Source organism: Trichoderma camerunense (assembly GCF_050948025.1).
Source record: "Trichoderma camerunense strain CBS 138272 chromosome Unknown V8C40scaffold_22, whole genome shotgun sequence".
In the NCBI taxonomy this organism is placed as follows: domain Eukaryota; kingdom Fungi; phylum Ascomycota; class Sordariomycetes; order Hypocreales; family Hypocreaceae; genus Trichoderma; species Trichoderma camerunense.
The window spans coordinates 405,190-432,511 of record NW_028145348.1 but is presented as its reverse complement, the minus strand read 5'-3'; the positions used below and the strand labels follow the sequence as shown (position 1 = coordinate 432,511).

Below are 27,322 nucleotides of genomic sequence, written 5' to 3'. Positions count from 1 at the left end.
TCTGCTACCGCTCTCAATGTATCTGCGTCCATCCTTTGGAGGGCTGTGACGCTATGGAGCGACTTGGCAAGGGTACTACCCGCGTCTCCTCCCGTCCTGTCTTGTACCACGACAAGCACGGCTTGAGAGACACACTTGTGCGCTCGCCACCTTGGATCTGAGTCGTCGAGAGGAAGACAAAGCTAGCCTCGACACAAATGGACTTTGGCTGGACAAATGAAAACACATCGAGGAGCTGCCACGAGCGTCACGGGTCGCGAAGGAGCAGCCGCCAAAAGCGCAGCTTGTTCCATATCCAGCCAAGGGATCGAGGGAAAGTCTAGAGAGTGGAACCGCAGTCCACCAAGGTTGCCGCCGGATTCCTTCCGCCGCCTCGGGCGGGATATAGCGTTGCGAGGCCCAAGATGTCATGTCTCCTCTCTCCACCAGTCTCTGTAGCCCGAACGGCGTCCACGCCCACGGCGGGCGGATGGGCGGGACGAGAGGGGGGAGCTCGGCGCCACCATGCCTTTACGAAAAGTATCATTGATGAATAGAGTCGTAAATCCGATTCACGGCTGCGGAGGCAGTGAGCGGAAGATCGACCAACAGATTAGCGATGAGCGTGAGGGTCAAGGAAACTGACAGGGTGATTCAGATGCCCCCGGGAGTGGAGAGGAAACAAGAGGCCAGGGGTCTTTGTCGTACACATTTTGCCAGCCTGCATCTGGCATCTGCTGCCAGCTATTGACGGCTACGTTCATTGGCCAGATGCTGCAAATTGGAGCTGCGATGCACGAGCACAAGTTCGGATGGGGGATGACGGAAGCAAAATGGCTGCGTTTACCTGCGTTAGTACCTAGAATATTGATGTAATATTTGGGTACGGATACAGTACCTTCCTTCCAAAGAATCACTTAGTCATAAGCACGCCTATCGATACCTCAGGTAGGCGTGTATCTTCACTTCCACTCGCTTATGCATTGGATCATATATCGAATCCATATAATATCAACTCATCATACTCATACTCACACTCCTCCTCTTACTCTTACGCCATCAGCACAGACTACCTACGATACCAAGCTTAATCCCGCCCCTGATTCACCACGGCCAGATGCCATCCTGCCGCCTTCTTGTCTCTCACCCGTTTCCCATCGTCGCCGACAAGCATCGCCGCATGTCTCTCGCTCCTTGTTCGCCGTGCACCGGGAGCGGACGCTTCCTCTCTCTCAACCGTCTCTAACGGCCCAAGAACCGGTTCATCGTCTCGGCTATAAAACAAGCAACAGGGCCAGAAAGCAGCATAAACGAGTCACATGGAGCCCGGCCTTCTGCGGCCAGGTGAAGCGGCCCGGCCATTGTCGTGATTCATGGGAGGCTGGACGATGCCATGCCAGCAACCGTGCAAGTGTGTGCGTATGTACGTGTGTGTTTGCAAGGGCTACCAGCGGGAAGCAGTCTTCCGCCCCCAAAGTACGAGTACAGACGACATGAGACGGTGACTCTCTGCATGCATTCGAAATTGGGGCACGTATTTAGCCCTATAGCAGCTCTCGGACAGATAGCCCTTTCAATCTGCGTGCATTGCATCTGCATGTGCATTGCATATACTCGTACACGACCTCGAGCATGAAAGGTTTCGGCGTCCAGCTCGCAAAGCCCGAGACAATCCTTCACATCCGCAGGCAACCTGGCTTCCGCCATACGCGCCCGGACTCTTCTTCCGTATAAAAAGTGGCTCTTGATAGCATCGGTGCCCTTCTTTACGGATTGCAGGTAATAGACGTGTTTCTTCCCAAGCACATGATACCCTGGCATCTACATACGATTACAGCCAGACTCCATAACCAGCTCCTCGCAAAAAGGGAACAAAAGTCGATCGCCAGGGATGCTCGATGCTCCAGCCCACACCGCAACTAAGATAGACACTGGGATGGCAGGAAAATATGACAGGTAGCCTACAGCAGGAAGATGTTCCCCGCGTGCCGCGATTTGTACGGCCCAAGTCGAGCCAAGTCGAGCCATCCCGGCGGGTGCACATACGAGAACTCGTACACGACGTTGTGCATACATAGCATGGACATGAGATGAAAACTAACACTCAAGGTACGCGTATGTATGTGTGGATAGGTACTAAGGTTAGTATTCTCTCTGATTTGACAACATCCCCCATCGAAGCCCGCATATACTCGCATCAATCACGTCGCTTCTCCAGACTCCATCACCCTCAAAAACTCATCTCACCGGCTCCTCGCCCCAGCACCACCCGATTGGACGCCTCTCACTTGCCTCTCCTCCTTGTCCCGCATGCATTTCATCTGCATCGCATAATGCATCTCGACCCTAAAAACCCCCAATCGCAGTCACGCCTTTTCGACCCTCGCCAGCCGCACATGCAAGTTGCCTCGACTAGCAGGATCGAGGCCCTGCTGCCTGCAGGCCTTCAATCGCAAATATTTGCGGCAAACAAAAAGTAAGACGGGGGACATCTTTTCAGCTCTTCTGCATCCCTGTCAGACCCATGATGATCGCCCTCGGGCAGTGCTTATGTATGATGTACGAGTATATATGCTCTTCTTCTTTCACAATGGCAGTTGTATTATTTGATGTAGCGAATTATGCTAATATACAAACCGTGGCAACTCTTTTCAACTCCTTGCTGCTCGTCGCCGCTCCCTTCATCAGCCACAGCAGGAAGCACGGCCAAGTTCCAACATCAAGACATTGCAACGCATCGCACCTCGACTGATGCGAGAAATGTCAACTTAAAAAAAGATAAAGAAGATAAAACATGGGGCAGAGATGCGCTGGCACATCTGTGCAGGACTAGGTGATCATAGGCCAAAAACAGCAACGTCCTTTCGTCACTCGACTATGTCCTAGAATTGTTCCGAATGGTAGGTATCCGTAGGCAATGAGGAGTCCGGCTGGATTACGTAGATTGCGTAGCAGATAGGAAGCGACATCAAAGATCCAGTAGCTTTCTCTTTTTTCTCTTCATTTTCATTTTTCTTTTCTGCTTTTTTTGTTTCTTCTTCTTCGCTTTTCTTCTCTTCGTCATTCTGCTTCTCTATTGTTGGCTTGTCGCTGCAAGTCACGTCACCTGCTTGTGACATATTGAAGCCGACACAAACCATATCCTAGCATCATCGTCCGTTGATGGACAGGATTGCTTTGATAGATATGTATGTCAGGAAATAAATACGTCATTCTCGCAGCAATAGGCCGGTGAGCAACATGTCGACATGTCAAAGCAAATCCAAAAGTCACAGCGCTGGAGAATCCACACCCAGTTGCAACATCCAGAATCAGAGCAATGCAGTCTGTCACCTAGCTCTGTCAACTTGTCATCCGGTTTTCCAGGGACATTGACCTCAGGACCATGATTGTACTGCGGCAATACGGGAGTCAAGATCATAGTAAGCAGGCATGGACGTCGCTTGCACAACCAGCATGTCAGGTCTCCGTGTCAGACGGCCACCAGACAAAAGAGAAAAAGGGGGTATACGTTCATCATATTAAACGGGGCCGTAGAATCGAACAGAAATATTCAGCGATCCTCGAGAGTGAAAGAAGGGAAAATGGCGGGGTATAAAAAATTTGGTGAGTACAGACGTGGACTCCATGGAATAGTGTCATATAGTCGTGGGCTTTTTTGGATGTTTGTGTGTTTTTTTTCTTGTTCAAGAGAGATTAAAGTCGGGAAGAAGAGCTTCGGGGGTGGTGCTAGTCAAGAAAATCATGGTATCTTCAAGGGGCGCTGAGTCTGCGAGTTTAGTAGGCCAGCATCCAGTGTCAAGGTCACACCCAGTCACGAAAGCACGCGGCTGCTTGCAATCAAAACACATGCAAGCTTTACTGGGCTCCGGGAGGAGGGGCACCGGCAGGAGGGCCTCCGGAGGGAGGTGTCGCTTGTCCCCCCTGTTGCTGCTGCTGGTACATCAAGGACTGATACCAAAGAGCGACATAGTTTTGATAGCCACCATCTAGCGACAGGAGTCAGTAGGGTCCAAGTCTCAATGTCAGATAGAAGACACTTACATTGGGCATACGGATCTGAGCCATCGGCTGAAGAAGACTGGGGAGGTTGGTTAGTAGACGAGTCGGGACCCTGCTGGGAGTAGCTCGGTCGATCATCCTGCGGTCCGCGACCTCGGCCGCCGGGGGGGCCTCCGCTACCGCTGCTCTTCTGTCGCTGCCCATGCATTAGTATTGACATTTGCTGAAGGACGATACAAGGTGTTTGTCATCAACTTACCACTGCCTCTACTTTCTCGTCAATGGCTTGCTTAGCACGAGCGATACTATCACGGGTTCCAATGAGCGCAATCTCTCGCTGGACTTCGCCAGGGCCTGATGATTGGGCCACATTGATCTTGCAGCCAGTGCTGTTTTGCATCTCCCGAATGGTCTCGCCCCCTTTGCCGATGATCATACCTACTGCATCTGACGGGACGTAAATGGCATCATTGATCTTGTCAGAACCGCCAGAAAATTCCCTCGGCGGTCCCTCGTTGCGAGCAGCGCTGGGGGGCTTCTTGGTGCCAGAGGCCGGACCATCGCCCCGGCTGTCGCTGTCCACAATTTCCATGATGAAATCCTTGGCCCGAGCGGCCGCCTCGCGACTACCAATGAGATTGACGGGACGCAGACCGTTGACACTCTTAGATTCCCCAACAATGTTGATGTGGCAGCCAGATCGCTCCTGTAGATCCCTGATAGTCTCGCCTCCTCGTCCGATGATGAGGCCAACTGTGCGATCCGGAACCATGATTTGCATATGGTCCTCGCCATCCCTCAAAGCCGCTGCTCCGCCTCGAGCAGGATCACGAGGCTTTTCCTGGGCGCGGTTAAGGGCTCCCATTCCACTATCTTCGATGATGCGATTGATGGCTGTCTTGACTTCGGCACGACGAGCACGTGGGCCAGTGATCTTGCACTGTCGGAAGGGACCACCATCGGTAGCCGCCAAGAATTGGACACGGCAATTCGTGTCAGCTTCAATCCGTCGCAAATTCTCTCCTTGGCGGCCGATGATGAGGCCAACCAGACTGGACTCTATCTGAATCGTCTCGGAGTTGTCATCACCACCACCTCTCAGAGGAGATCTTTCTCGGCCGGCGGCGCCGCCACGAGGGGAAAAGGTGCGCCCACGTGATGGGGGAGAGTAAGAACGTTCGCGGTATTCTCGACCCTGAGGAGCCCCACGACGATCGTCCCGGTATGAGCTGCCATTATGATAGTCGCCGCCGCCGCGAGGAGGAGATCGTGATCTGGATCGGCGGAAAGACCTGTCAGAGGTTCTCGACTCTGAGCCATAGACAAGCGGGCGGTCGTAAGGCGTAATGCCCTTCTCGGTCGCATACGCTCGAGCCTTGGAAATAACATCGTCAAAGTTCATTGTGCCCGAGTTGACGGGTCGAAGAGCGCTCAGGTCGACATTGCCGCTGGAGGCGGGAGCGGGCAGGGCAGAGCCGGGAGGAGCAAAACCCGCGACGCCTGGGGGCGGGGGTTGATACGACGCTGGCTGAGCGCTGCCAGGCGGTGCTGGGTATGCGCCAGCAGATGCGGGCGGCGTCTGGGTCGAAGCTGACGACGGTGGCCTTTGGGAAGCTGATGCGCGCGGTCAGTTTGGGGTCTGGGCTCCATCACAGGTTTCTGGTGTCTCACCAAGCGCGGCCAAGATGCTCTGGATATCAGGATGCGCAGGCTCGGCCATGGCGACGGATTATTGCAGTATAGAGTGCAGTGTATGTATGTTCCAAGCCGGTAGTAAGCCGCTGCTAGAATACGGTACAGCGCGATTGACTGATGGGCAGAAAGCGTCGGTAACCGGGGGTCAATGGCAGATTGAGAGCCGGAGCGAGCGAGCGAGCGAGAGTACAGTAACAGCAACAGTAGGTGGATTGATTTTGATTAACACAGCATAGGCAATGTTCACAGATTGGACACGCGCGCAATTTTAAAAACCCGGCGACCCAAATTGTAATCAACGTCGTATAACCACTTGCGATCGGATTGGTATGGTATCTCGCTGGACACAATGCGACTTGCGAAAAGCAAGGTAGAAGATGGATTCAGGCACTATCAGTTGGATTTTGCGAAGAAAGAGCGAGAGCGCAGCCTTTGTCGGACCAAGTATACAAAGCCGTCCAGGCGGTCGCAGCGCTAATCCCGAGAAGTCGCCTCACTCAAAGCCAGGTGAAGACAAAAAGCGCTTTGTCGCTGAGCCTGTGGATAGTGGTTGCCTTGAGGCTGGAAGATGGTGGAAGGACTGGCGATGGCCATGATATTGATGCAATTTTTCGTGTAGTTCAAGGCGACCGGATTAACGATGCGCCGGGGCAAGTTTGGGGTTCGACCGTTACAGGAGAGCGTTAGAGCGTTTAGAGGCGGGACCCCAGTCGCCGTTCGCCGTTCTGGTACCTGAAAAGACTGGACTGGGTGACAAAAAAGGCCTCTCGAGTACGAGTAATATTACAGCAATGCTCAACTACTGCTTTCGTCCTCGGCGCTCCGTTCGGAATACCACCCTGGCCTTAGCCGTAATTGACACGGCCTGGGGACTCGACGCTCGACTTGGCAGAAGCTAATCTCATGCTGCATTCGACAAGTTGCTGTACTGTAAGTGGCGAGCGTGAGGAGCGGGTACGAGTCCCTGCAGCTTGATCTAGGTGCCATCCAAGGTCCCTTGACTTACTCGTAAATCACACCAGGCCGATGCAAAGTGCACTCGTAATTTCATTTCATTCTGTCAACCAGCCGTTTGGTGAGGAGGCATGGATGACAATGACACCATGTGATTGATTGATGCTCAGGCCACGAGACGCGGCTATCGCGAAAGTTGATTTGCACGCTGCTGGTCTGTTACCTAGTCCTGCCGAGCAAGCAAGGTTCGTCGGCAATCCATGGAGGTTCAGTTCAAGCTCAGCAACGGACAAGCAACAAGTCACATGCGTCGACAGGGGCACTTGATTGAGACAAGCTGCGGAATTGGCTGCCCGCGTACTCGTATGAATTGTCTCTGCCCGTATTTACTGCCCGTTCAGTGGTCGCCGGTACCCGGAAGGTCTTAGGTAGCGCGCTATTCACAAAGTATTCGTACGGTGACATGAGAAAAAATCCTTCCATTCGGGTCTCAAGTCTTTCCCGAACGCTATTGATTACGCGCGCCGCCGAGTCTAAGCCGCACCCATTATGCTTTTTTTGGTCCGGTAGCCACGGAATCTTGCTCGTATAGGGTCAGCCAACGGTGGGCTGGATCGGGTTTTTGTGTGCTTTTTATTACGCGTGGCCGTCCTATTAAATACCTGAAGGGACCGTTGGTCAACTGACTCGTGATTCTCGTCATATTTGTTGTATAGACTTCACACTCGTTCAATATGAGATATCGTCCATGAAACGGATTGGCTTTTTTACTTGACTTTGCGACGAAGAAGAAGAAAAGCATTGTTCGTTTTCAACGTGCCACCCATCGCACCCAACGTTTCATCATTTTATCCGCAAACGATCCCGAGCTACCCATCAACGGCTTCCGGCGCAGAGCAGACAACCGAGTAGCAATATGTGTACACGCAACGTCATCGAATATCGCTGCAAGCATCAGGTCTCGAGAGGAAACACGCGTTGCTATCGCGACGATTGTCCCGGCAGGACAGACGACCTCTCCTACGACACCGAAGACTGCCCGCAGTGCGAAGGCCACAAGAGAGTCCAATCTGCGCGATGGTGTCCCATGGGCTGCTCGTGCAAATGCGTGGTCATGTAAGACCAGACCGCCAAGCGGGGACAGAATAAATATCAGAAGCCTGTCGAGTTGTGCTTGTGCAACCGGAACGAAGCAGATTCAGTCGGTGTACGATATCGACTGAAGCTGTGACTTGTGTCGCTATATCGAGAAACAATGGCTTTGTTCACCAAGCCCGTCTTTGGACAGCAACCGCAACAATATCGACAAAAAAAGGAACGAAAAGAAAAGCTCAGAACGCAATATTGACATACTCACCGCGAGATATTGTTATTTACCTCTTTGAATATTTTTGCTATACCAGTCGGATCTTCGGCATGTTCGGTTTTAGTTTTGGTCTGGAAATGAACTGCAGCTGCTTTGTATGTGTGGTATAGATGATGATTTGAACGATAAAACGTGCTCATTTAGCTGCATGTGGAGGAGACGAGGATGAAGAATGACGACGATATAAGAGCAAAGAAAGCATATAATTGGATACGAGATTTTTTTGTTTTTTTTTTATATCTCTAGGCATTGCCTTAAATTATAAAAGTTGAGCGTCAATCTTATCAGCATTTTCATTACACCCGTATCTTCGGTAGTACGCTACTGCATTGTCTGCTCATGCTTAGTAACCCAATGTGACGCGAAATCTATGCATCAAATCCCCCCAAATCCAGACTCGGACACTCGCAGTCCGCCCCCATTACCCCATTTACGACGACCATCAATGGACCTGTCGATTCCATCAAGACCAGGATTGCAGGCTGATCACTGCTGGCCCCCACCTGGGGAAAGCTTGCCGGCTAAAGCGCCGCCTAGCTGCTGACCAAACCAGACCCGACGCTTTTTAGCCACCTGTGCAGCGCCTCGCTACGAGATATTAGCTCCAAGCAGTAGCCTGGACTGCTCCACGGCCACTGAGCCACACGTGGAATGACACCCGCAAGCGCTAAAAGCCGCACTTCTGCAGGGCCTACAGGGGAGCTGCTGGCCAATCCCACCGCTCTCTGGCCGTCGTCTGCGAATCCCCAGCGTAGCATCCGCAACTTCTCCAGGTTCCCTCTCCGAGACATCGCCATTCGCTGCCAGACAAACTCGCCAGTTTGTCGAGCTCTGTGATTCTGCTTCGCCATGGCCAAGAAGGCGCGTCAAAGAATCAGCTATGGTGAGACCTCCCGCCTGCATTCCCGCCATCTGTCCACTCCATTCCGTTCCTTTTCTTTCCTTTGCAGTCCGAACTGCTGCACACAGGCTTGTTAATGAGCCCACCCCGCACGCGACCGACGACCCAGATCAGACGAACCACAGCTCTCATGCGAGTACTTGGGAGATGGACCATGCACAACAGCGCCGTTGACGAGACTCTGGTTTCCAACTGCTAACCGCCTCTTCCCAGTGCTCGAGAATGCCAAATCCTCGGCAGGCGGCCATCGCCTCGGCGTCAATGGCCTCGCCGTCGATGCGGACAACGCCATCCTGTAAGCCATGTTGCGTCTGCCAGTGTCTATGCTGTGGTCCAGCAGAACAGCTTCGCTAACATACGCCCTCTCTCTTCAGCTACTCTGGTGGCCGAGATGGTATGATTTGCGCCTGGGACCTGAACCTTGACCTGCGGCACCGAAACGACATCATCGACGATGCATCCGCGAAATCGAAATCGACCACGACGTTCCGAGCCCAGACGCAGGCGCATATGCACTGGATCAACGACCTCGCTCTGGCACAGCACAATACCGCCTTAGTATCGGCATCTTCCGATCTCACTGTCAAGGTGTGGCGACCGCACTCTCAGGAAGATGGCGCCCGCGCCCAGAAGATTGGAGAGCACGACGACTACATCAAGTGCGTCGCAACGCCGCCAAGCGATATGAATGCCAACTGGGTTGCCTCGGCGGGTCTGGACCGCAAAATTTGCCTCTGGGATCTCAATGGCGGGGGCAAGACGCTCGAGGTCAACGTCAAGGGCGAGGAGACGACCGAGAAGGGATCTGTCTACGCTCTCGCCGTCGGTCGCAACCTCATTGCCAGCGGCGGCCCAGAGAAGACGGTCAAGCTCTACGATCCTCGTACTGGCTCCAAAGTTTCCAATCTCGTCGGCCATATAGACAATATTCGCGCCATTCTAATCGACGACGTGGGCGATACCATATTGAGCGCCAGTGCCGACAAGACTATCAAGATGTGGAGTGTCAAGGGCGGTCGCTGCATGTACACGTTTACGATGCATGACGAGAGCATCTGGTCTCTGTACTCGGATGACCCTCGCCTCGGCATCTTCTACAGCAGTGATAGGTCGGGTCTCGTCGCCAAGACTGACGTACGAGGTAGCCTAGAGGATATGGATGATGGACTGAGTCTCGCTGTTGCACAGGAGCATTTCGGTGTCTCCAAGGTTGTGGCTGCAGGCGGTCACATCTGGACAGCTACGAACCGATCGTCAATTAACCGCTGGGAAGACGTGGACACAGGCGCAAACCTGCCGCTTCCCGAAGAGTACCGCCGTCAGCGCGCAATGTCGGCTGCGTCCAACAAGACAAGGCAATCAACGGCAACTACTCAGCCGCAAACAAATGGGTCGTCCAAGAAGGAAAAGGAGATACCCGCCGAGTCGATTCTGAGAATATCCAACACAGCCACTTTTCCGTCGCGCACGCCTCTGGACCCAGAACCAACCCCCGGTAATGACGGCTTATCAAGAAAGAATTCAGAAGTGGTCGTGGAACAACCCGAGCCGGAAATCAAGCCCATCCACACCCTGCCAGTAGAGACAATTGAAGGTCAATTCGGCCTTTTGAAGCACAAGCTACTCAACGATAGGAGGAGGGTCTTGACTTTGGATACGGCTGGTGATGTATTGCTGTGGGATTTGATCAAGGTATGCCTAACCACAATCCCTTCATTGCCGCTGTGATTTAAGGTGGCCCCATGCTTACAGCTATGCAGTGTAAACCTATTCAGAGTTTTGGAAAGCAGCATCTCGAAGATGTCGAAAGGCAGGTTAATACGCGAGAAGCAGTGGCTCCGTGGTGCTCAGTTGATTTGAGCTCTGGCAATCTCACTGTCGTGTTGGAGCCCTTCAACTGCTTCGACGCCGAGGTGTACGCTGACGAACTCGAATTGGACGAGCCCATTGAATTCAGGGATGATCAAAGAGGTAAATGGCAATGCCCTGTTCGTTCTCCAAATCTATGTTCAACTAGCTAACATGATGATCCAGTGAGCCTCGGCAAATGGATCCTACGGTACTTGTTTGCCAATCTTATTGACGAGGAAATCCGACGCGACGAGTCACATCGCTCAAAGCTGAACGAGGGCGTGGAGAAAAGACAGGCTGCCACCCGGGCAGAAGCGCCCACGTCAATCGTCATTCCCGGGCCTGGCATTGGAGCTATGTCAGATCAGCTCCTGACACCACGCGCGATTGCTCCTCATCTTCAAGTGACCACCCCTGGTCTGGCGATTGGGCTGGCGTCGCCTGGTGTCCAAATGACGCTCCAAGGCGTGCCAGAGGAAGCAGTTGCGAGCCCTTTGGAAAGGGAAGCTTCTCGTCCATCGGCTGAGAACGACTACTTCACGGCTGGCATTGCGCCAGCTGGTGGCGCCGCGGCTGCTCCTGCTGCTGCAGAGACATCAGAGCCAAAGACGTCTACGGATAATAGCAACGAGAAATCCAAGGAGAAGGAGAAGGCTGCCGACAGTAAATCGCCATTCAGCAGAAAATTCCGCATGTCATTCAGCTCCAAGAGAATCGGCCGGTCGGCATCTCAAGCAACACAAGAGAAGCCCGTCGTTGTGGACGACAAGGCCGACGAGTCTGAGTCTTCTTCCAATCACGAAAAGGAGGTTGATGACAGCTTCTTTGGCGTGATCCAGAAGATCCGAAACGAATATGATAAGCAAATTGCCGAGTCTCCCGACAAGTTCGTCGAGACACGAGTAACACCGAGCTTGCCATCCGACACACCCGTTTTGAAACTCCCTCTGGGGACCAAGGTCATTATTCAGGAGGAAACGTCTGGTGGCAGTGCAAATCTGTACCAAGGAACGGTGGAGAATCTCGGCAGAGATGCCGATATCATCGAGCAAAAGGCGCCTATGTGGCTCGGTGACGTGTTGCTACAGAACCAGATCCCCCTGAAAGACCCCGTCAAGATATCCTTTGTCTTGCAACCTATGGGCAACCTGCCTCCCATTGCCACGGATGGTAACAGCCGTCTGAACGCTAACCGGATGCTGCGGGTGAAGAAGATTCTGGGCTATGTTTCCGAGAGGATTGAGCCAGAGCAAGAGGAGGATCCCAACGCGCTCAAGCCCGAAGAGTATCTCGAACTGTATTGCAATGACCAGGTAAGCATACCCACAAGCCTTTGCTTTATTATTTTCATCCCAAGCTTCAAATGGCTAACAACAACCCTCTGCTGCAGCTGCTTCATCCAACAATGAACCTAGCCACGCTCCGGACCCACGTCTGGAAGGGCGGAAGCGACATTATGCTCTATTACAAAGCCAACGGCCGCAAAGAGATTCTCCCATTGCCAACAATTTCTAGTACACAGTCCGCGGACGCGAGCGTACCACCAGTCCCTCCACTCCCCGCAGGAGAGGCGGCGACTGAGACTACCAACGGTGTATAGGCGTGAACGGCAACGCAATTGTTTGTTATACCTTGTTCTGTACTTTCCTTTATATATCAGATCCCTGACAGCGTCACGTTAAAAATGATTTTTCTTCTTTCTTCTCTCCTTGATCTATAATTTATGTCCGCGCCCGAAGATATATTGTTATCCTCTAAACAGTTGTCTGTGTCGTCTATTCTCATGTCGTTACTATACAAAATCATTATGGATGGGGGGAAGAGGATATACAGTATTGATACGCTGGTCTATTCATACAAAGAGCCCTCCTAATTCTTGTTCCTGTTTATACAGCCAAGTTGATACATATATATATCCCCGTCGCCATAGCGCCTATCTATATAGTCCCATTTTGATTCTTGTTTCCCTTTTTATGTTCCCACTTTCTCTTCAAACTCCGTGACGTTTTTTAATTATGAGCTTATGCTGTTCATGGTGTTGATGACCCATTGGTAGCTCCCCAGGAATATCGCACCGCCAATGGATATCCACGTCACCCGCGGCGCGATGCCAGCAAAAAAGGGCCGCACGCCCTCGTCCCTTACCATGCGCCGGAACACGTCGCCCACGGAAACCCGCTCCTTGGACAGCATGACCCTCGTCTTGAGCACGTCGAGCGGCGTCGTCGACGCCGCGGCCACGCCTCCCGCCAGGCTCCCGTACAGCGCGCTCTCCCCCGCCGACACGTCCTTGCCGTCGCCGCGGCGCTTCCGGCCCCAGGCCTTCATGCCCTCCCACAGCGGGAACTGGATCACGGTGAAGGGCACCTCGCGGAAGACGGTGATGCCCCAGCCGCGGTACAGCTCGCGCCAGACCGCGGCGAGGCTGCCCCCGGGAGCGGAGTACCGGCTCAGGATGTGGCCCAGCGCCTGGGCAGAGGAGCCGCCGTGGTGGCCGGCCTGGGCGCGCTGCTTGACGACCTCTGTGGGCACACGGACGGAGCAGGCGGCGATTTCGCCCAAGCTAGAGGCGAGCATGTGCGTGAGGACGTCTGCGGGTACCCACGTCCTTGAAATATCACCATTTCCGCCGCCGTGTATGCGCTGGCCAAGGAAAGCCTTAGTCGTCTCGTAGGTGCAGAAGAAGAATGCCGCGCCGGGGGCGGAGCCGACGACGGCGGAGCCGATGCCGCGGTAGATGCCGGAGAACCCCCCCGAGGGGAAGAAGCCGGCGGAGGACTGGAGGCGGGTCTTGAGGGTGTCGAGGGGGAAGAGGGAGAGGTCGACGGTTGTTCCTGCGAGGGCGCCGGCGAGGAGGGCGGATTGGAAGGATGGCGGTTGGGGAGCCATTGCGGGGGTTGTCGATTGGGACTTTTTTGAATAGAATTGAGGAGTGGGAGGGAGGGAGGAGGAGGAGAGGAAGGGCTGTGAAAGCCCAACCTTTTTATCGGAGGGATTGGGAAGGTTTTGGGGGGAGTTTTGGTGATGCGTTTAATCGAAGCTCTTCTTTTTGGAGGGATGCCGATATAGGTGGGAGTTTAGGTGGTGTGGGTTATCGATAACCGCTGCAAGCCGGTCGGAAATGCGAGCACTTTAGGTGTGTTGCCGAGGGTGTGACTTTGGCTTACCCTGAAGGGAGAGCTCTAGCATCGGGGGAATTGATAATTGTACTGGTGATGGAAGTACATTGTAGAGATTATTTGGATTGGTTATGTGTGTTGGGATTGGTTTTGCTTACTTTCATGTGATGCTGATTTGATGATGCAATTGCTGGAGATGTTGTAGTGGGTGTTGGCTTTTCCCGAGGCTATGTGAGTATGCATATAGGTACGCGATCGTTCTCATCTTATGTAGATGCCATTATACAGACAAGACAAGTCTCATTCCGCCATCATTAAGTCACAATTCCAATTTACATCTTGTGTTCACAATTAACAATATTGAATAATAAAAAACCCTCAGTCTTCGCCCCCTCACATTGAATCTCTCATGCTCGTGCCCGCCTTGCTCGTCTCCTCAGCAGCCCTCTTGGTCCTCTCCTGCAACGCATCCATCTTCTCCGCTAAATGATCTCTTGACGCCCGGTCTGCCTTGACGGCCTCCTCGCTGTCGGACGCGAGCTCCGGCTTCCAGTGGCCTGAGCCCCTTTTCTGCTTGGCGAGGGAGTCTTGCTTGTGGTGGTCGTAGTCAACGCTGGTTTCTATGAAGTCCATCTGTTAGAACAGGCTGTCTCCCCTCGAAAACAAGGCAATTTTCATTCACTTGAAAGGGAAAAATGATGGAACAAACGTACGATTTGATGATTCTTTCAGACCCAGTCTCTTTGTTGCAGAAAAGGCAAAGCCGCGGGTCGCAATAGCTCCGCGCGTCCGCAAGGCGCTGGAGACGGGCATCATCTTGGTAGCACTGGCAAACAGCATTGTGACTTGAACTGAGGAGATTAGATCAGAGTATTGTATAAGGAGAAATTGAGATAAAAAATGATGAAGGAGATGAATGAAATAAGACAATCACGAGCCTTTTAAATGGAAAGGGCTTTTCTAAACGTCATGTCACTCTCCACATTGCTGATACGCATCGAGACGTCACAGACACCGCACATCGCCAAGTCACTCCAACAAGCGAGGCTACAAGCAGAGCGGCGTGTGACGTCACCATTGCAGCATGTCTGCCAATCTCCCCCAATATAAGGAACAACACGATCCTCGGTAATTTCAGCACGATCAGGGACATCAAGATAAGCATAATTCCACAATTCCATTCTATACATTGAATTCCGCCACGAACCCCATCATTTTCATCGATGAATGCAGCCTCTCAATTTCAACACGACACAACATAAATGCTGGTGAAACCTACCGCTGTGACTCCGTACACATCACTCCTAATGTCAAACTACTTATACGAAATACGCTCACATTCATCGTCACGTTTTCAAGAGGCATCGTTGCATTTGTTTAAACATTCGTATATTCTTCGTCCTGTTTGGCCTTTCAAGCCGCGGTATCTAAACCACACACACATGCGCCATAAAAATCCCGGACACTGAAGTTTCCCATGAAATTGCAACACCAGGGCGTTCCAAAAAAAGGGCCTGAGAACCCCGGGAACCCTACCCGCAAACCAGATCATTGTCATAGCTCCCTCCCATCCACTCCAAGATGCTTCGCAAGAAAATAATCAAACAAGATCAAACATATTTGTCTTTCCCAGACTAGAATATCCAGTAACACAGGGGCTCGCGTGTTGTCAGAGCAGCGAAAAGAAGAACCAGACAGGACAGAATCCACGCGCCGCCTCCCTCAAGGAGGAGGGCCAAAAGTTGTTGTAGGCTGTAAAAAAACACTCTCAAGACAAAAAAGAACAAGCCGCTTTCCCCATTCGATTTGCACACAGCGGCGCCGCAATCAACTCCCCCAAGAAATCGACTCAGACCAACTCCCCATTATTTCCCGGTAATAAAAAAGATAATAAAAAAAAAACCGTTTCCAGTATGGTGATGCGCAAACAAGAACCGCTCATCTTTCCAGAACCCCGCCAGCCCAAGGTATTTCCCATATGTGACTAGACAAGAACAGCCGTGCCCCCCAACACTTTCATAAGATATCGCTTCTATATCTTTCTTTTTTTGTTGTCTTGATGACTTCGTAAAACCCGTATAACCGCAACAAAGGGAGAAGGCATTTTATGGTTTTAAGCAGGAAGGACAATTCGCTTCCCAAGATGGTGAGACGCCGGATGATCGTAAAAAGAAACAAATCCCACAACTCCACTGTCGGTTACCGATGCAACACAATTATAGAGAACTGCAAGGAAATTTGCCGTGATACAAGGAGGAAAAATAAAAAGAAAAACGCCATACGTGCCCCAGCAGCCTTGATCGAACAAGGCGAAATGGCAAGAGAAAATGACAAAGCAAAAAACAAAAATGGTATCGATCTTTCTCAAGTCGCGCCGGTAATATCCTCGTAAGAAAATCCTGTCGAAACAAATCGGTGTATGGCGATTATAGGTGCTTATACATAGGAGTGGGTGGAGGTAATGTGTAAGAGTGTTGTGAGGAAGGTGAGTTGTTTTTGGGTGTAAAGAGATATAAAAGGGGAGTCAACAGCCTCGAGGAACCCAGCCCGCAAGAGAAGTGAGGGATGTCACTTTTGATTTTTTTTTGTCGAGTTTCACTTGTACCCGCCAAGACCAGAAAAAAGAAGCTTGCTGCAAATGGCGCAGTGTCGATTTTTTTTCCATCCAGCGATCACGGCAACCGACAGCGGTGCTTTGAGGTCGTCTCCATGGTTATCATGCCATGGCAATCTCCCCCATGCGAGGGAGCGCAGACGACCCGCTAAGCACTCTACCATCGGCGAACGGATTGCTGCAGTCGGGCAGGCGATAGTGAAGGGGGCGGGCTGGGCACGGAGGTGCCAGTGGCAGGGTTGACAATGGGGATGGCATTGCGGGGACGAGCAGCCATCCGGAAGGCGACAGTCAAAGGCTGGACGCCGGGAGGAGGAATAAAGGGAGGAGACGAAGAGTTGAGAGAAAAGGCGGGGGCGACGGTCTGAGGCTGCTGGGTAGGAGAGGCCTCGGGAGAGTTGCTGGCCAGCGACGAGCGCTCAGAAGCAGAGATGGACACCAACTGTTGCAGCGGCGAGTCAGAGAGGCTGCGTGAAGGGGAAGAATCCACCGGACTCGGAGGATAACTCACGTCGCTTTCAGTCAACAGGTTGGGGCAGAACTCCAGGTCGTCCTCAAGGTCAAAGGATCGGCCGGCCTCGAACCGGGTGCGGAACGCAGACAGGGCGGCCGTCTCGTTGAGCTCTCGCATGCTGCGCACGCCGCGGAACTGGCGTTGCGACTGCGAGACGTTGAGACGAGGGGTTCTGCGATTGCGGCTGTTGGTGTGGTGGTGGGAGACGGGGGCAGCATGCGCAGTATGCGCGTTGAATCCGTAGTATGAAGACATGATTGCGAATCTGTGAGGTAGCTAGGGATCCAGCGTAACAGTTTTAGAGGAGCAACGTTTCGAGTGGTGGTGGTGGTTGAGATTTGAGATTGTGTGCGTTAAAAGCGGTCGCGGAGGTGGTAGGGCAGGAAGAGGGTGCAGCAAGTCTTCTTGGCCTGAAAAGCGAGATTAAATTAGACAGATAGGGACAACGAAGCAAGATAAACTCGGCGCTGTTGTCGTGGCGAAGCGATGTACTAAAGAAATCTAACTTTGTGGAGGGAAAAAGTTGAGTGTTGAAGAGATGCAGAAATCCGTTGGTGGTAATTTTTTACTTTTTTTGGTGTCGAAGGTGGTAAATGGTAAGTTGGCGGTAGTCAGAATGGGATCGGGTTTGGGGGCGGGTGGTACAAAGAATAGAAAGGGTGGGAAGCAGAAAAGCAGGAGCAGGGCAGAACCTCTTGGGGGGCTGGCAGCGGCCTTTTTGTTTGGTTGAGGGACCTGGAGGGACGCGAGAGAGACTTGGGCACAGCCTGTCGAATAAGATTCCGGCGAGCCAGGATAGGCCGTCTTCGCCACCAGCTAGCGATTGGGCTGGCGTGCAGCAGCGCTACTGGTCCTGGCCGGGGCGCCGTACTGGGCCTAGGGCCTGCTGGGGGTGTGCGTGGCTACACAGTGGGTGGGCACTGTGTGGTTTTCCGGGCGGCGGCGGTTGTGTTGTTGAACTTGTTGTGTGCGTAATACCAGGTACGTACCGGGGGGGGCATTTGTAAGAGTGCAGTCTGGACAGTCAGTTCAGTTCAGTCAGCCAATCTTCCGTGATTGCGCACTGTGGCACCGTGAGAGTGCCAACGCAACGCAGCGCAACGGCGAGGGTGCTGGTCCTGGCCTGGCACCGCGTGGTGGTTCGATGGGGGCCTGGGGGGACCGTGCCAGGTCGGTGGCGACCGCACTGCAGCTTCGATTGCGCACTGTACGGCGCTGCTCTGTGTTGCTCTGCTCTGCGCTTACTGTACTGTACATATTGACTGTACTCGTATCAATGTGCTCGTAGTGGAAACGATTGACTGGATCCATCAATCATCTACAGTATTGAATTGAATGCTTGCAAGCGGCCTCTGCGCAGTGACAAATGAGTCTCATTCGCCACAAAGCTCGCCCGACTCCTGCTACAGATTCTCAGACCAGGTCTCACCCAAGACAGAGAGAGAGTGAAAGAGAGAACCCCCAGATTCTGTTGTCGTGCACGGACAGGCGGATGCAGTCGCTGCTCGTACATGTACCAGGTTGGTCTGGTATTCCGTACAGGTATTGCTGCACACCCACGCCCGCTTTCACACAGAGTACAGGCATTGGCTACCTGGCAACTGAGACATGCCCGCAGACTGGACTGGATGCAGCTCTCAAACCCCAAACCGCGCGCATCCAAGACCCTACAGTAGGACATGCATACACGCTCGCTCCTACAGTGTCCGCGCCCGGCATTCACCATACTGTACGAGCACAGTGCGGTGCCGTACGAGTCCACGCTGGACCGGGTGGTTTTGCCATTGAGTCCGCCTCTGCCCCTGCATGGCTGGCCGAGGACTGTGCAAGCATCCATGGATCTCTCATGTCCCAGCAACTCAGCGCCCCATCGCCAACTGGAGCCTCTCATCCACAGCGTGCCAGAATCAGCGCCGCCAGCGTGGATGCTCTGCGCTGGCCGGTACCAGCAAATTGCGTGGCTGACTGCGTGGAGGACAAGTCACCTGCTGCGTGACCACGTCCTGCACTGTGGACTCACGGCTTCACCCAAGAGATTAAAGGCAGAATATCCATTCATGGTCAGTGCAGCCGGGAGACTTTTGCACTGTCCTTCTAGGAGCAACTGGACCCGTCCAGTCACATTGCGGTACCAAGATCCTTCTACCCTATCCAGAGCTTGCGTACGAGTACAGAAGACTGGACCCTGACAATACACACTGTCCGAATACTGTACAAATCACAACATACGGGCGCTCGTACAGACACAGTACCAAGTGCGAAATAACGGATCGCTCTTCGTTGGGGCCCAGGATCTGCCGACCGGACCTCAACTGGGCCCCCTCGTGGTTGCTGGCCCATTCCAGCTCGCCAACAAACGGCATCAATGATCACTTGACTGCATCGTTTTCGCGGCTAGTGCGCCGTCGGTACGTGAGACTGCTAGTCCGCGATCTGCTGCTGACCAACTCGGTGCCAATCCTCCAAGCGATGCTGCCTCGCTTTTGGCACCTGGTGCCGAGCACAGTAAGTCGCCATCGTTGCGAGGTTCAGGAACAGTAAGATTGAAGCTTCTGGCTTGGGCTCGCTGCTACCAGAGGACTAATAAAACTGCTTGCCAGCTTGTCAGCCGCGGACATGGAGCATCTCTCTTCATGGTGAAATTTCGCCATCATCTGCTCGGAAATTGGGGCAATTCCGGTTGCTTGTTCGTTTGGGTATTTTCTGGTCCGGCGCCTGGGGTGCTATTGAGATGTTCCGCCTCGTGAATTGGATTGCCGCTCCGTGGCATCAACTTGCAATTACGAAGCAATCAAAGCGTATACAAGAGACCAAGATCCATCACTCCAACTTCGATGAGCAACCGCATATGAGCATGTCCGGCACGGCAAGGTTCGACTTTGGTTAGGTTTCAATCTCGGGCCTTGCTGGCCCGCATCTGCATGGACGGCTGCTACCGACATGCTGGCTCCAGTGTCAGTCAGTCATGCCCTTCTTTACCTTGATTTCATGTTTATTTTTGTCTTTGTTTTCGCCGCGTGTGGTTTATTGACTTGCAATTCGATGTTTTTGCCGCACAAGCGCATGCGTGTGCCGAGACACTTGCGGGAGAGACAGTGTCAGAACCGCTCGATACCACCATGGTTCGTCCTTGGACATGGCACCAAGGACGGAATCGCCATGATGTGTGTCGCATTTCTGGCCTGTTTCGACACTCTGAAATTGCACACCCCAAAATCCGCATCGCTAGGGGACCGACTGAGAAACGCATTCCGTTTCTCGCCTTGTCATCTGCCTCCATACTTGGTACCTGCGCCAGCTACCTTCAGGGCTAGTGAAACCCAGGCAGCCCCTGGCAGGGAGAAGAGGAGCATTGGACCCCCTTGGGTCTGTTTATTGACCCGCCGATGCACAATGGTACGGGCAGTTAAACATCACTCCAAGGCACTCTGATCGTAATCTGTGTCTGCCTGTGCCATGGAATCCATATTCGCCACATTGGTCGATTGACTTTCCCCTCAGGGATCATCACAGGTACCATCTCGCGGATACAGGTACGAAGCCATGAGCTCTTTTGTGCCAGATGTGGACGATAAGGAGGACACTTCCAACGGCCCGGCCGCCCACCGGCTCCAAACTCTAGAGAAGCCTTCAGGTCATTTCACGCCCATGTTGTGTGACTGCGAGCAAGCCATCAAATCCACTCACACTTGCAGACCCAAAACCTCTCACCACTAATCCACTCTGGGGGGAAAGGTGGCGGCTCTAGTAAGCTGGGTGCTGGGTTCTCGCACGTCTCGATCCGCACTGTGGCGTGGTGGTTGGGTGGTCGAGGTGGAATGACGATGCTAAAAAGGATGCAGACACAAGCGCCACGAGCAGCAGCAAGGTTTTTTGCTCTATCAAATGACAGGTCGAACCAACGCCACTGTCGGCAGCCAGCCCGGGTTGCTGCTCACTGGCGGCACAGCATTGAATCCAATCTGATGATGGGAATCCTTTCCCGGCGTTGCAGATCCCACCAAGGGATTGCTCTTCCAAAGCTTGCTTTCCGACGTTGTCTAGCAGTCATGCCTTATACAGATCAACCGGATTCCGACGGAAAGTACTCCGTTTGGATATGGTGATGGATATGGATACCGATCATGAATGCAAATCCGCCCGCACTTACACGCAGATAGAAATTGGGAGGCAACTTTCCAAGAACGATCGGCTCATGGCTGCCCCCCAAGAAGAATCTAATTTCAGGTTTCACAGCTGCATTGGATCGAGCCGGGCTTCGACCTGTTACACCGCGGCATCGATCTGCAGAGAGCTGCTTCGCCTCCCCATGGCTGGCTTGGTTCGACTCCAATGCAGCGAGGCTTGGTTCTGGCCAATCTGATCTACATACTCCAGATGGAGGGGATCTAAGTGGCCGCTGGCGGTTGGAGCCGTGCGTGTAGCAGTAGCATTCGCAGTGTCCGAGAGCTATTCTTGAAGTCTTGCTGCCACATCATGCCATGTGTTTGACCATGCCTCCAAGGGGATGCCGTCATCACTGTTACCCTATCGCCTGTCGGTGGTCTGCTTCAGTAACAACTCGCAGTAGCGCCATAGCCGCTGGTCATGATGCCCATCTGCAGTCCTCCTTGCCGTAGGACCTATTAAAAGCTAGTACTATGCGGCGTACTGCACGATTCTCACGGTTGAGCCGGTAGCGTTGCGTCTCGTTGCAGAAGCAAGCTATTACTGTACTACACCGGTTGAGACTTCGAATAGAACACTGCCATGTTGAGAGCGCTAAAGGAAGCGTCATTCAAGCCACAAGCGCCGACGTTTGTACAAGACGGCCACTCCTAGTGTTGCCAGTACAGCAGTTAAACGCCGGGTCGGCTCCGACGTGACCCTGGGATGAAGAAAAGAGATGGATGGGTGGTCTGGCTCCTGGTTCGAGTAACAGCCATAATGTGTGGCACGGAAGCGCACTGGTGCCGGCACAAGCTACAAGCTGGTTGCTCGCGCTCGCGCTCACGCTCAGGCTCGCCGCTCAACTCTTTTCGATGCTGGCATCCCTCATCTCATCTCCCTGCAGACAGACTACGCAAAGCGCACAGCATGTCTCGGAGCATTGCCGGATACGGTCCCCCAGGCTCAGGTCTGCACGGACGTGTAGTTACAGTACAAGCAGCAAACCATTTCGATGGTCATCTCGAGAACCCCAGATCGCCCGCTGTGTCCGGCTCGATTCGCCGCTCCATCTTGCGGCTGCTGCTTGCGCCCGGCACCTTTGGGCTCTCCAGGTCCGTTGGACTGTCGGCATCTGCACCCCATACTTGAACTTCGGATTCCGTACTCGGGCCACTGCGCTTTGATATTGATGTTGAGCGGCTTTGGGGTTGTGCCTGTACCTTGTGCCTGTACCTAACAGCGAGTAGTCCTCGTACTGTACGATCGATCGTCAGCTTATTGGCTCTTTTCCGGATGCACTCCGTAAAGGATGAAGAACGCCCCGTTCCTTTGCTCTTCTCTGTCGGTTTCTTTTGGCCTTCTGCAAGGGTTCGATCCCGGAGAGCGTCAGTCTGCCTGCACTCCGCGGGGTCTGCAAGTCCTACGAAGTAGTACATGGAATATCTGTTCGCCAACCGGCCAGACTTGGAGTACTCACCAAGTACCCAAAGCAGCATCTTCAGGCCCCCCCGGTCTCTACCCTAGCTGTGCCCTGGCGATACCCTGGACGAACCCCATCAAAGAGCGGTGTGGCGGCAGGCCATCAATGTGATTACCTGTTCTCATTGGCCAGGCCCTTGTCCATGGATACCGAGGCCTGATTCCTGTTGGCTGTCCCGAGTCTGTGAGGTGGAGAAGCAAGACATGGCTTTGTGGAGTCGTCGCCCGCATGTGGAGAGACGAGCCTTTGACGCTCTCCGGAGGTGACTTGTGGTCTGGAAGAGAGGTACTTTGGGTTTGGCCAGCGTCTGGAGGTCAGGTACATGCCTCCTGGAGCTGGTGCTGGAGTTGATGCTGGCTATCAGGGTTGCTCGGCCACCACTGGGCGGAGCGGACGGTAACGCAGCCACTCTTCCACTCTTTCAGCCCAGCCACACGGTGCGAAGCCATCGTGGCCCCAGAAGTGGCTTCGTGGCGCCGGGTCTTCCGCCCTCCCCTACTGCGAGTCTTCCGGCTTGTTGAGAGAACAAGCAGCGCATTCTTTGTGAGCTGCTCGTTTGGGCGGCCACACGGACATGCCGACCGATAAGGTGCTGCGGTGCCAATAGCATATGCAGACTCCCGAGCTGCAGCCAGACAGTTCTGGAACTTGTATCCCACGTCTCCGATCTTATCCATCTCTCCACTTTCAGGCCCGGAGATGCTAATTAATTCAGGCTTTTTCTCGGATTCCCCTTCTTTTCCTTCTCTGCCCTTACATGGAAGCACGCAGGGGGTTCGTGGGATGACGTAGAGCGCAGGAGAGGACGTGCTTTGTTGTTGCAGAAGACTCAACAACGGCCTGCCGTTAGGTGGTTCGACCGATGGCTTCATCATAGCGCATTGCCTAGTCTTTTCGGCCGACTGAGGCTGAGTTGGTTTTACGAGGGTGAAACTGGAGTCATGAACAAACAGCCCCTGAAGTGGCTTCGAGTTATTTTTGGTGAATAGTTGCTGAAGCTGTCTGGAGAGCCGCAACGTGGTCTGAAGCAACTGGCAGCACCACAACAACCCCATGATGCTCCGTAGAGGCAAATGCCAACTCGCCACAACTATTGCAACTGCCTAGACCTGGTGATAGCTGCCACAAGGTTGAAGCCGCGGTAGACGACTCAATCCCAATATGCCTTGCCCTCGGCTTAGAAGCTGTTGCCATGTCCTCGTATGAAGGAAACGCTTGTATCCTCGGCAACTTGGCGGGGTGACCCTCGGAGGCGGATTATCCCAACCGACAAATCCAACCTCCGGCCAGTTGTTGACCGATATCGTCCCTCTTCGGCGCTTTTGCTCATACAGTTTGCGCTGCCAGGCGCAGTCAGAGATTCCCCCCCTCCGTCAGCCCGTTTGTGCGATTCGCACTCCGAGAATTGAAAATCGCAAAAATCATGGTTCCGTACGGACTCCGGCTCCGCTCGGACCAGCTCACAAGGAGGGGCTCTGCTGTCCTGGCGGCGGCGGCATGTCTGTCACTCTACATGCTCATCAGGCCATCGCTGTCGCCTCGGACAAAGTCGCCAAAGACGGACATTGTGCGCGTCAAGGACCGTTCGGGGACCGATACGGAAGACCCCGAGAAGGCGGCGCCGTACCCTCCGGAGCTGTTCCCGGGCGGCAAGGACGTCCAGACGGTATATGGAACCGTCAGGGTGTTTGAGTGGGGGCCTGAGGAGGGCGAAAAGGTGCTTCTGGTGCATGGCATCGGGACGCCGTGCATTGCCATGGGCGGGATTGCCTGGGAGCTTGTGCGGAAGGGGTACAGGGTCATGGTCTTTGGTAAGTCAATTTCTGTCTGTATTTTGTTGTATATTTGCGTATATAAACCTGTATCTTCATGAGAGGTGTGAGATGACGAGGCTGCTACTTACACGGCGTTCGCATGCAGACTTGTTTGGGAGAGGCTACTCCGATGGCCCTTCTAATGCGCCGTACGATGAGTGTCTCTATACCACTCAGATTCTTCTCGTCTTAGCATCTTCGTCTCTATCCTGGACTGGTGCCTCTTCCTTCCACCTCCTGGGCTACTCGCTGGGGGGTGCTCTGGCGGCGGCCTTTGCGGCGTATCACTCGCACATGCTGCGCTCCCTCACCGTAGTCTGCCCAGGAGGCCTCGTGCGCGAGTCCCACCTCAGCTGGAAGAGCCGCCTCCTGTACTCCCACGGCGTGCTGCCCGAGTGGCTGCTCCGGAGCTGGGTGCGGGCACGCATAGCGCCGCAGCACGGGCAGAGCGCAGACGTTCCCGATGGAGATGAAGCAGCAGAGGTCAACTTTGACGATGTGACTATGGCTGTCGGGAGGAACAGTTCTGTCAGAGTTGGTGACGTCGTGGGCTGGCAGCTGGATGCCAACCCGGCCTTTGTCGACTCGTACATGAGCACGATTCGGTATGCGCCCATCTATGGGCAGCATGATAAGATGTGGGCTATCTTGGGCGAGAAGCTGGCTGCTAATCGGGAGCTTGGTCAGGGGCTGCAGAGAGTGTGCGTCATTCTGGGGGATAAAGATACGTTGATTATCAAGGACGAGTGGATTGAGGATACCAAGGCCGTTTTGGGAGAAGAGGGCGTAGAGGTTTGTGTGATTTCTGGGGGCCACGAAATTGCCATTTCAAAGGGCAAAGAAGTAGCTGATGTTGCCATGTCGTCGTGGAAGAGCAGTCGACATGGTAATAGCAAGTCATCCAAGAGTAACAGCAGCGGTAGCGGAACTCGATCTAAAAAGATTAGACATAGAAATTAGAGCTCGAAGAAGAAGATTATGACACATATAAATCAGATTTTGATAAGAAGAAGAAGAAGATTAGAAGACCGGCGCTGTTCTATTTATATGCGTATGAGTATATATATATAAGGTCTTGATGCCTCGATTTCCTCGAGAATATCCCCCCACCAAAACCATGCCATGACTGGGTCCCGTGTACTCCAAAACAAAGAAATACGAGTATAGAAATAGAAACGCTATTTTGGGAAATTCAGACAAAGAAAATTGTTTCAAGCATTCCAAAAAGACACCCTTCCAAAACGCCATGTACCCAATGCTTTCGTCCCTCATTTCCAAATAATATCATGTGTATGGTAAAACGTGCTTGGCGATCACAAACGCTTCCGGAACGGGGGCTTAACGGCGGCTATTCTATTGACGGTTCCTGTTATTGGCCAAGGACAGCCAGTCAGATTGTTCGAGAATAAGCGCCAGAGTCAGAATCCATCCCTATCTTAGGGTATTTGCATTCGGATTCTCAGTTAGTATGTTCTTCCGTCGGTTCCTCGGTTGGCTCTTCAGTTGGCTCTTCAGTTGGCTCTTCGGTTGGCTCTTCGGTCGGGCCTTACGACGTGCCTACTTGTCGAGATTTCGCGCCTTGACGAACCGGTTGATTTGTTCCCTCGTAAGCTTATCATTGTACTGTTCATAGCACTCATAGAAGGATATTATCTCCTGGGTTGCGTCCACCATGGCAGCAATATCAACGTCGCTCTCTGCCAACCACGCCGCGAAATGCTGGACACGGGTAATCCTAGCTTCTTGAACTCTCTCCTTAACTTCCGGTGTCGAAGGGATTTCGGAGAGAATCCCGCCCTGGCCTGATCGAGCGGTGTGTGCTTGGCTGAGAGCGGCTTGTGCGGCTGCCAGACCGGCGGCTGCGGCAGATCCCGAGGCGCTCTGTCCTGGAACTGTGGAGTTTGGACGCAGAACGAGGGCTAAGAGGATTGCTACCAGTGCGACAATGTGTGGTGAGCAGAGAAATGGTAGGTCCGTCATGTAGTGATCGTTGATGATCGACTTGGCAAGCTGCACGTCTTCATCGACCAGGGATAGCTCGCCGCGCAAGGCCAGTAGACTTCGGTAGGGTTGATGTACAATGAGCTGGGAGCTCATCTCGCTGATAAGATAAAATTCGCACTCTCCAATCTTGGACGTGTCCAGCCCGATGAAGTCCTGCCAGAGTTGTCTGGCCTCGGTCACAATCAGGCGGATGTGCTGCGGCGCCTCCTCCATCTTGCAGGCCAGGTATATCGCAGTAGTAATGACGAGATACGGGTTCGTTCGACGGATTTCGACTCGCGTGTAGAAGCGCTTCAGGTAGACCTGCGCCGTGGCCATGGCCTGCTGGCGGATGGTGAGACGCTTCCCCAATCTCAGCAGCTCTGGATAGACAGACGGGCGGATTAGTTGAGCGGAACACACGACACCGATTCTGCGACGCGCAACGACTCACGTTGATTGAAGTAGATGGCCATGTGCCGCGGCTGTGGGAGAGGGAACATGCGGACGAGCTCGTTGTTTTCTTCCTCTAGCTTCTGGCGCATCGAGGCGAGCTCGTCCTTGGTGAAGAGCCAATGCCGCCGCTGTGTCGACTCCCAGTAGTTGGCGGACATGATGGCGGCGGAGACGGGGCCGCGAAGGCACCTCTCCGTCTGAAAGGGCAATGGGAAGCACTGATGGGTACAGAATATACAGAAAACGAATATTCCAAATGATGATTGTAAGTTCAATGTGTGTGTGCCGCAATAGTAATCCCGTAATCCTGTATGGGTGAGATCGTGACCAACCGCAAGTTAATCTTGGGGTCACAACAAGGCTGCGGGGCGATAAGCGATCTCGAGCCTTATCGGGCCCCCTAATTGCACAGCGCTGTGCTTCCCCCCCTAGCAGCGGCCTTGCA

General features: G+C 53.4%; 13 protein-coding genes across 13 annotated transcripts; 6 read left to right on the top strand and 7 right to left on the bottom strand.

The window, feature by feature from the left end:
• Positions 1–843: 843 nt before the first annotated feature.
• On the top strand, positions 844–1,772 carry V8C40DRAFT_118585 (uncharacterized protein). Its single transcript, XM_083210902.1, has one exon. The coding sequence runs from the start codon at positions 958–960 to the stop codon at positions 1,474–1,476; it is 519 nt and encodes a 172-aa protein (XP_083068513.1). The 5' UTR covers positions 844–957; the 3' UTR covers positions 1,477–1,772.
• A 2,019-nt stretch (positions 1,773–3,791) lies between these two features.
• Positions 3,792–5,877, bottom strand: V8C40DRAFT_118589 (uncharacterized protein). Its single transcript, XM_083210903.1, has 4 exons — positions 5,653–5,877; positions 4,241–5,595; positions 4,024–4,177; positions 3,792–3,968 (listed from the first exon to the last, which is right to left on the bottom strand). The coding sequence occupies exons 1-4, from the start codon at positions 5,699–5,701 to the stop codon at positions 3,838–3,840; spliced, it is 1,689 nt and encodes a 562-aa protein (XP_083068512.1). The 5' UTR covers positions 5,702–5,877; the 3' UTR covers positions 3,792–3,837.
• A 1,461-nt stretch (positions 5,878–7,338) lies between these two features.
• V8C40DRAFT_256654 (uncharacterized protein) lies at positions 7,339–8,343 on the top strand. The gene has a single exon (XM_083218315.1). It carries the CDS (start codon positions 7,547–7,549, stop codon positions 7,748–7,750), a length of 204 nt encoding a protein of 67 aa, XP_083068511.1. The 5' UTR covers positions 7,339–7,546; the 3' UTR covers positions 7,751–8,343.
• An 80-nt stretch (positions 8,344–8,423) lies between these two features.
• Positions 8,424–12,722, top strand: V8C40DRAFT_256652 (WD repeat WDR48 family protein). Its single transcript, XM_083218314.1, has 6 exons — positions 8,424–8,879; positions 9,111–9,192; positions 9,272–10,589; positions 10,658–10,868; positions 10,932–12,061; positions 12,139–12,722. Exons 1-6 carry the CDS (start codon positions 8,846–8,848, stop codon positions 12,346–12,348), a joined length of 2,985 nt encoding a protein of 994 aa, XP_083068510.1. The 5' UTR covers positions 8,424–8,845; the 3' UTR covers positions 12,349–12,722.
• Positions 12,522–13,886, bottom strand: V8C40DRAFT_256649 (mitochondrial carrier domain-containing protein). Its single transcript, XM_083218313.1, has one exon. The coding sequence runs from the start codon at positions 13,635–13,637 to the stop codon at positions 12,762–12,764; it is 876 nt and encodes a 291-aa protein (XP_083068509.1). The 5' UTR covers positions 13,638–13,886; the 3' UTR covers positions 12,522–12,761.
• A 374-nt stretch (positions 13,887–14,260) lies between these two features.
• Positions 14,261–14,683, bottom strand: V8C40DRAFT_256648 (uncharacterized protein; the record flags this gene model as incomplete). Its single annotated transcript, XM_083218312.1, has 2 exons — positions 14,261–14,487; positions 14,581–14,683. The coding sequence occupies 2 exons, from the start codon at positions 14,681–14,683 to the stop codon at positions 14,261–14,263; spliced, it is 330 nt and encodes a 109-aa protein (XP_083068508.1).
• Positions 14,684–16,448: 1,765 nt separating this feature from the next.
• On the bottom strand, positions 16,449–17,391 carry V8C40DRAFT_118484 (DUF4452 domain-containing protein). The gene is made up of 2 exons (XM_083210901.1): positions 16,993–17,391; positions 16,449–16,923 (listed from the first exon to the last, which is right to left on the bottom strand). The coding sequence occupies exons 1-2, from the start codon at positions 17,248–17,250 to the stop codon at positions 16,639–16,641; spliced, it is 543 nt and encodes a 180-aa protein (XP_083068507.1). The 5' UTR covers positions 17,251–17,391; the 3' UTR covers positions 16,449–16,638.
• A 1,948-nt stretch (positions 17,392–19,339) lies between these two features.
• V8C40DRAFT_256641 (uncharacterized protein) lies at positions 19,340–20,714 on the top strand. The gene is made up of 2 exons (XM_083218311.1): positions 19,340–19,532; positions 19,596–20,714. The coding sequence occupies exon 2, from the start codon at positions 19,936–19,938 to the stop codon at positions 20,425–20,427; it is 492 nt and encodes a 163-aa protein (XP_083068506.1). The 5' UTR covers positions 19,340–19,532; positions 19,596–19,935; the 3' UTR covers positions 20,428–20,714.
• A 55-nt stretch (positions 20,715–20,769) lies between these two features.
• Positions 20,770–21,632, top strand: V8C40DRAFT_256639 (uncharacterized protein). Its single transcript, XM_083218310.1, has one exon. The coding sequence runs from the start codon at positions 20,814–20,816 to the stop codon at positions 21,099–21,101; it is 288 nt and encodes a 95-aa protein (XP_083068505.1). The 5' UTR covers positions 20,770–20,813; the 3' UTR covers positions 21,102–21,632.
• A 334-nt stretch (positions 21,633–21,966) lies between these two features.
• Positions 21,967–22,880, bottom strand: V8C40DRAFT_118407 (uncharacterized protein). The gene has a single exon (XM_083210899.1). It carries the CDS (start codon positions 22,638–22,640, stop codon positions 22,161–22,163), a length of 480 nt encoding a protein of 159 aa, XP_083068504.1. The 5' UTR covers positions 22,641–22,880; the 3' UTR covers positions 21,967–22,160.
• V8C40DRAFT_118415 (uncharacterized protein) lies at positions 22,656–23,034 on the bottom strand. The gene has a single exon (XM_083210900.1). The coding sequence runs from the start codon at positions 22,946–22,948 to the stop codon at positions 22,736–22,738; it is 213 nt and encodes a 70-aa protein (XP_083068503.1). The 5' UTR covers positions 22,949–23,034; the 3' UTR covers positions 22,656–22,735.
• Positions 23,035–23,863: 829 nt separating this feature from the next.
• V8C40DRAFT_118393 (Alpha/Beta hydrolase protein) lies at positions 23,864–25,428 on the top strand. Its single transcript, XM_083210898.1, has 2 exons — positions 23,864–24,435; positions 24,545–25,428. The coding sequence occupies exons 1-2, from the start codon at positions 24,048–24,050 to the stop codon at positions 25,396–25,398; spliced, it is 1,242 nt and encodes a 413-aa protein (XP_083068502.1). The 5' UTR covers positions 23,864–24,047; the 3' UTR covers positions 25,399–25,428.
• V8C40DRAFT_256634 (uncharacterized protein) lies at positions 25,419–27,180 on the bottom strand. Its single transcript, XM_083218309.1, has 2 exons — positions 26,876–27,180; positions 25,419–26,804 (listed from the first exon to the last, which is right to left on the bottom strand). The coding sequence occupies exons 1-2, from the start codon at positions 27,033–27,035 to the stop codon at positions 25,996–25,998; spliced, it is 969 nt and encodes a 322-aa protein (XP_083068501.1). The 5' UTR covers positions 27,036–27,180; the 3' UTR covers positions 25,419–25,995.
• Positions 27,181–27,322: the final 142 nt, after the last annotated feature.

What these genes read in the sequence shown, in the direction of transcription:
- V8C40DRAFT_118585 (XM_083210902.1), top strand. Translation starts at nt 958, where the DNA reads ATGCATTGGATCATATATCGAATCCATATAATATCAACTCATCATACT.
- V8C40DRAFT_118589 (XM_083210903.1), bottom strand. Translation starts at nt 5,701, where the DNA reads ATGGCCGAGCCTGCGCATCCTGATATCCAGAGCATCTTGGCCGCGCTT. An exon ending in GAGCATCTTGGCCGCGCTTG is followed by an intron (nt 5,596 to 5,652) that starts GTGAGACACCAG and finishes CGCGCGCATCAG; the next exon opens with CTTCCCAAAGGCCACCGTCG. An exon ending in ACGAGAAAGTAGAGGCAGTG is followed by an intron (nt 4,178 to 4,240) that starts GTAAGTTGATGA and finishes ATGCATGGGCAG; the next exon opens with CGACAGAAGAGCAGCGGTAG.
- V8C40DRAFT_256654 (XM_083218315.1), top strand. Translation starts at nt 7,547, where the DNA reads ATGTGTACACGCAACGTCATCGAATATCGCTGCAAGCATCAGGTCTCG.
- V8C40DRAFT_256652 (XM_083218314.1), top strand. Translation starts at nt 8,846, where the DNA reads ATGGCCAAGAAGGCGCGTCAAAGAATCAGCTATG. An exon ending in TGCTGTGGGATTTGATCAAG is followed by an intron (nt 10,590 to 10,657) that starts GTATGCCTAACC and finishes ACAGCTATGCAG; the next exon opens with TGTAAACCTATTCAGAGTTT. An exon ending in AACTGTATTGCAATGACCAG is followed by an intron (nt 12,062 to 12,138) that starts GTAAGCATACCC and finishes CCTCTGCTGCAG; the next exon opens with CTGCTTCATCCAACAATGAA.
- V8C40DRAFT_256649 (XM_083218313.1), bottom strand. Translation starts at nt 13,637, where the DNA reads ATGGCTCCCCAACCGCCATCCTTCCAATCCGCCCTCCTCGCCGGCGCC.
- V8C40DRAFT_118484 (XM_083210901.1), bottom strand. Translation starts at nt 17,250, where the DNA reads ATGTCTTCATACTACGGATTCAACGCGCATACTGCGCATGCTGCCCCC. An exon ending in ACCTGTTGACTGAAAGCGAC is followed by an intron (nt 16,924 to 16,992) that starts GTGAGTTATCCT and finishes CCGCTGCAACAG; the next exon opens with TTGGTGTCCATCTCTGCTTC.
- V8C40DRAFT_256641 (XM_083218311.1), top strand. Translation starts at nt 19,936, where the DNA reads ATGCTGGCTCCAGTGTCAGTCAGTCATGCCCTTCTTTACCTTGATTTC.
- V8C40DRAFT_256639 (XM_083218310.1), top strand. Translation starts at nt 20,814, where the DNA reads ATGACGATGCTAAAAAGGATGCAGACACAAGCGCCACGAGCAGCAGCA.
- V8C40DRAFT_118407 (XM_083210899.1), bottom strand. Translation starts at nt 22,640, where the DNA reads ATGCTGCTTTGGGTACTTGGTGAGTACTCCAAGTCTGGCCGGTTGGCG.
- V8C40DRAFT_118415 (XM_083210900.1), bottom strand. Translation starts at nt 22,948, where the DNA reads ATGTACCTGACCTCCAGACGCTGGCCAAACCCAAAGTACCTCTCTTCC.
- V8C40DRAFT_118393 (XM_083210898.1), top strand. Translation starts at nt 24,048, where the DNA reads ATGGTTCCGTACGGACTCCGGCTCCGCTCGGACCAGCTCACAAGGAGG. An exon ending in GTACAGGGTCATGGTCTTTG is followed by an intron (nt 24,436 to 24,544) that starts GTAAGTCAATTT and finishes GTTCGCATGCAG; the next exon opens with ACTTGTTTGGGAGAGGCTAC.
- V8C40DRAFT_256634 (XM_083218309.1), bottom strand. Translation starts at nt 27,035, where the DNA reads ATGTCCGCCAACTACTGGGAGTCGACACAGCGGCGGCATTGGCTCTTC. An exon ending in GGCCATCTACTTCAATCAAC is followed by an intron (nt 26,805 to 26,875) that starts GTGAGTCGTTGC and finishes CTGTCTATCCAG; the next exon opens with AGCTGCTGAGATTGGGGAAG.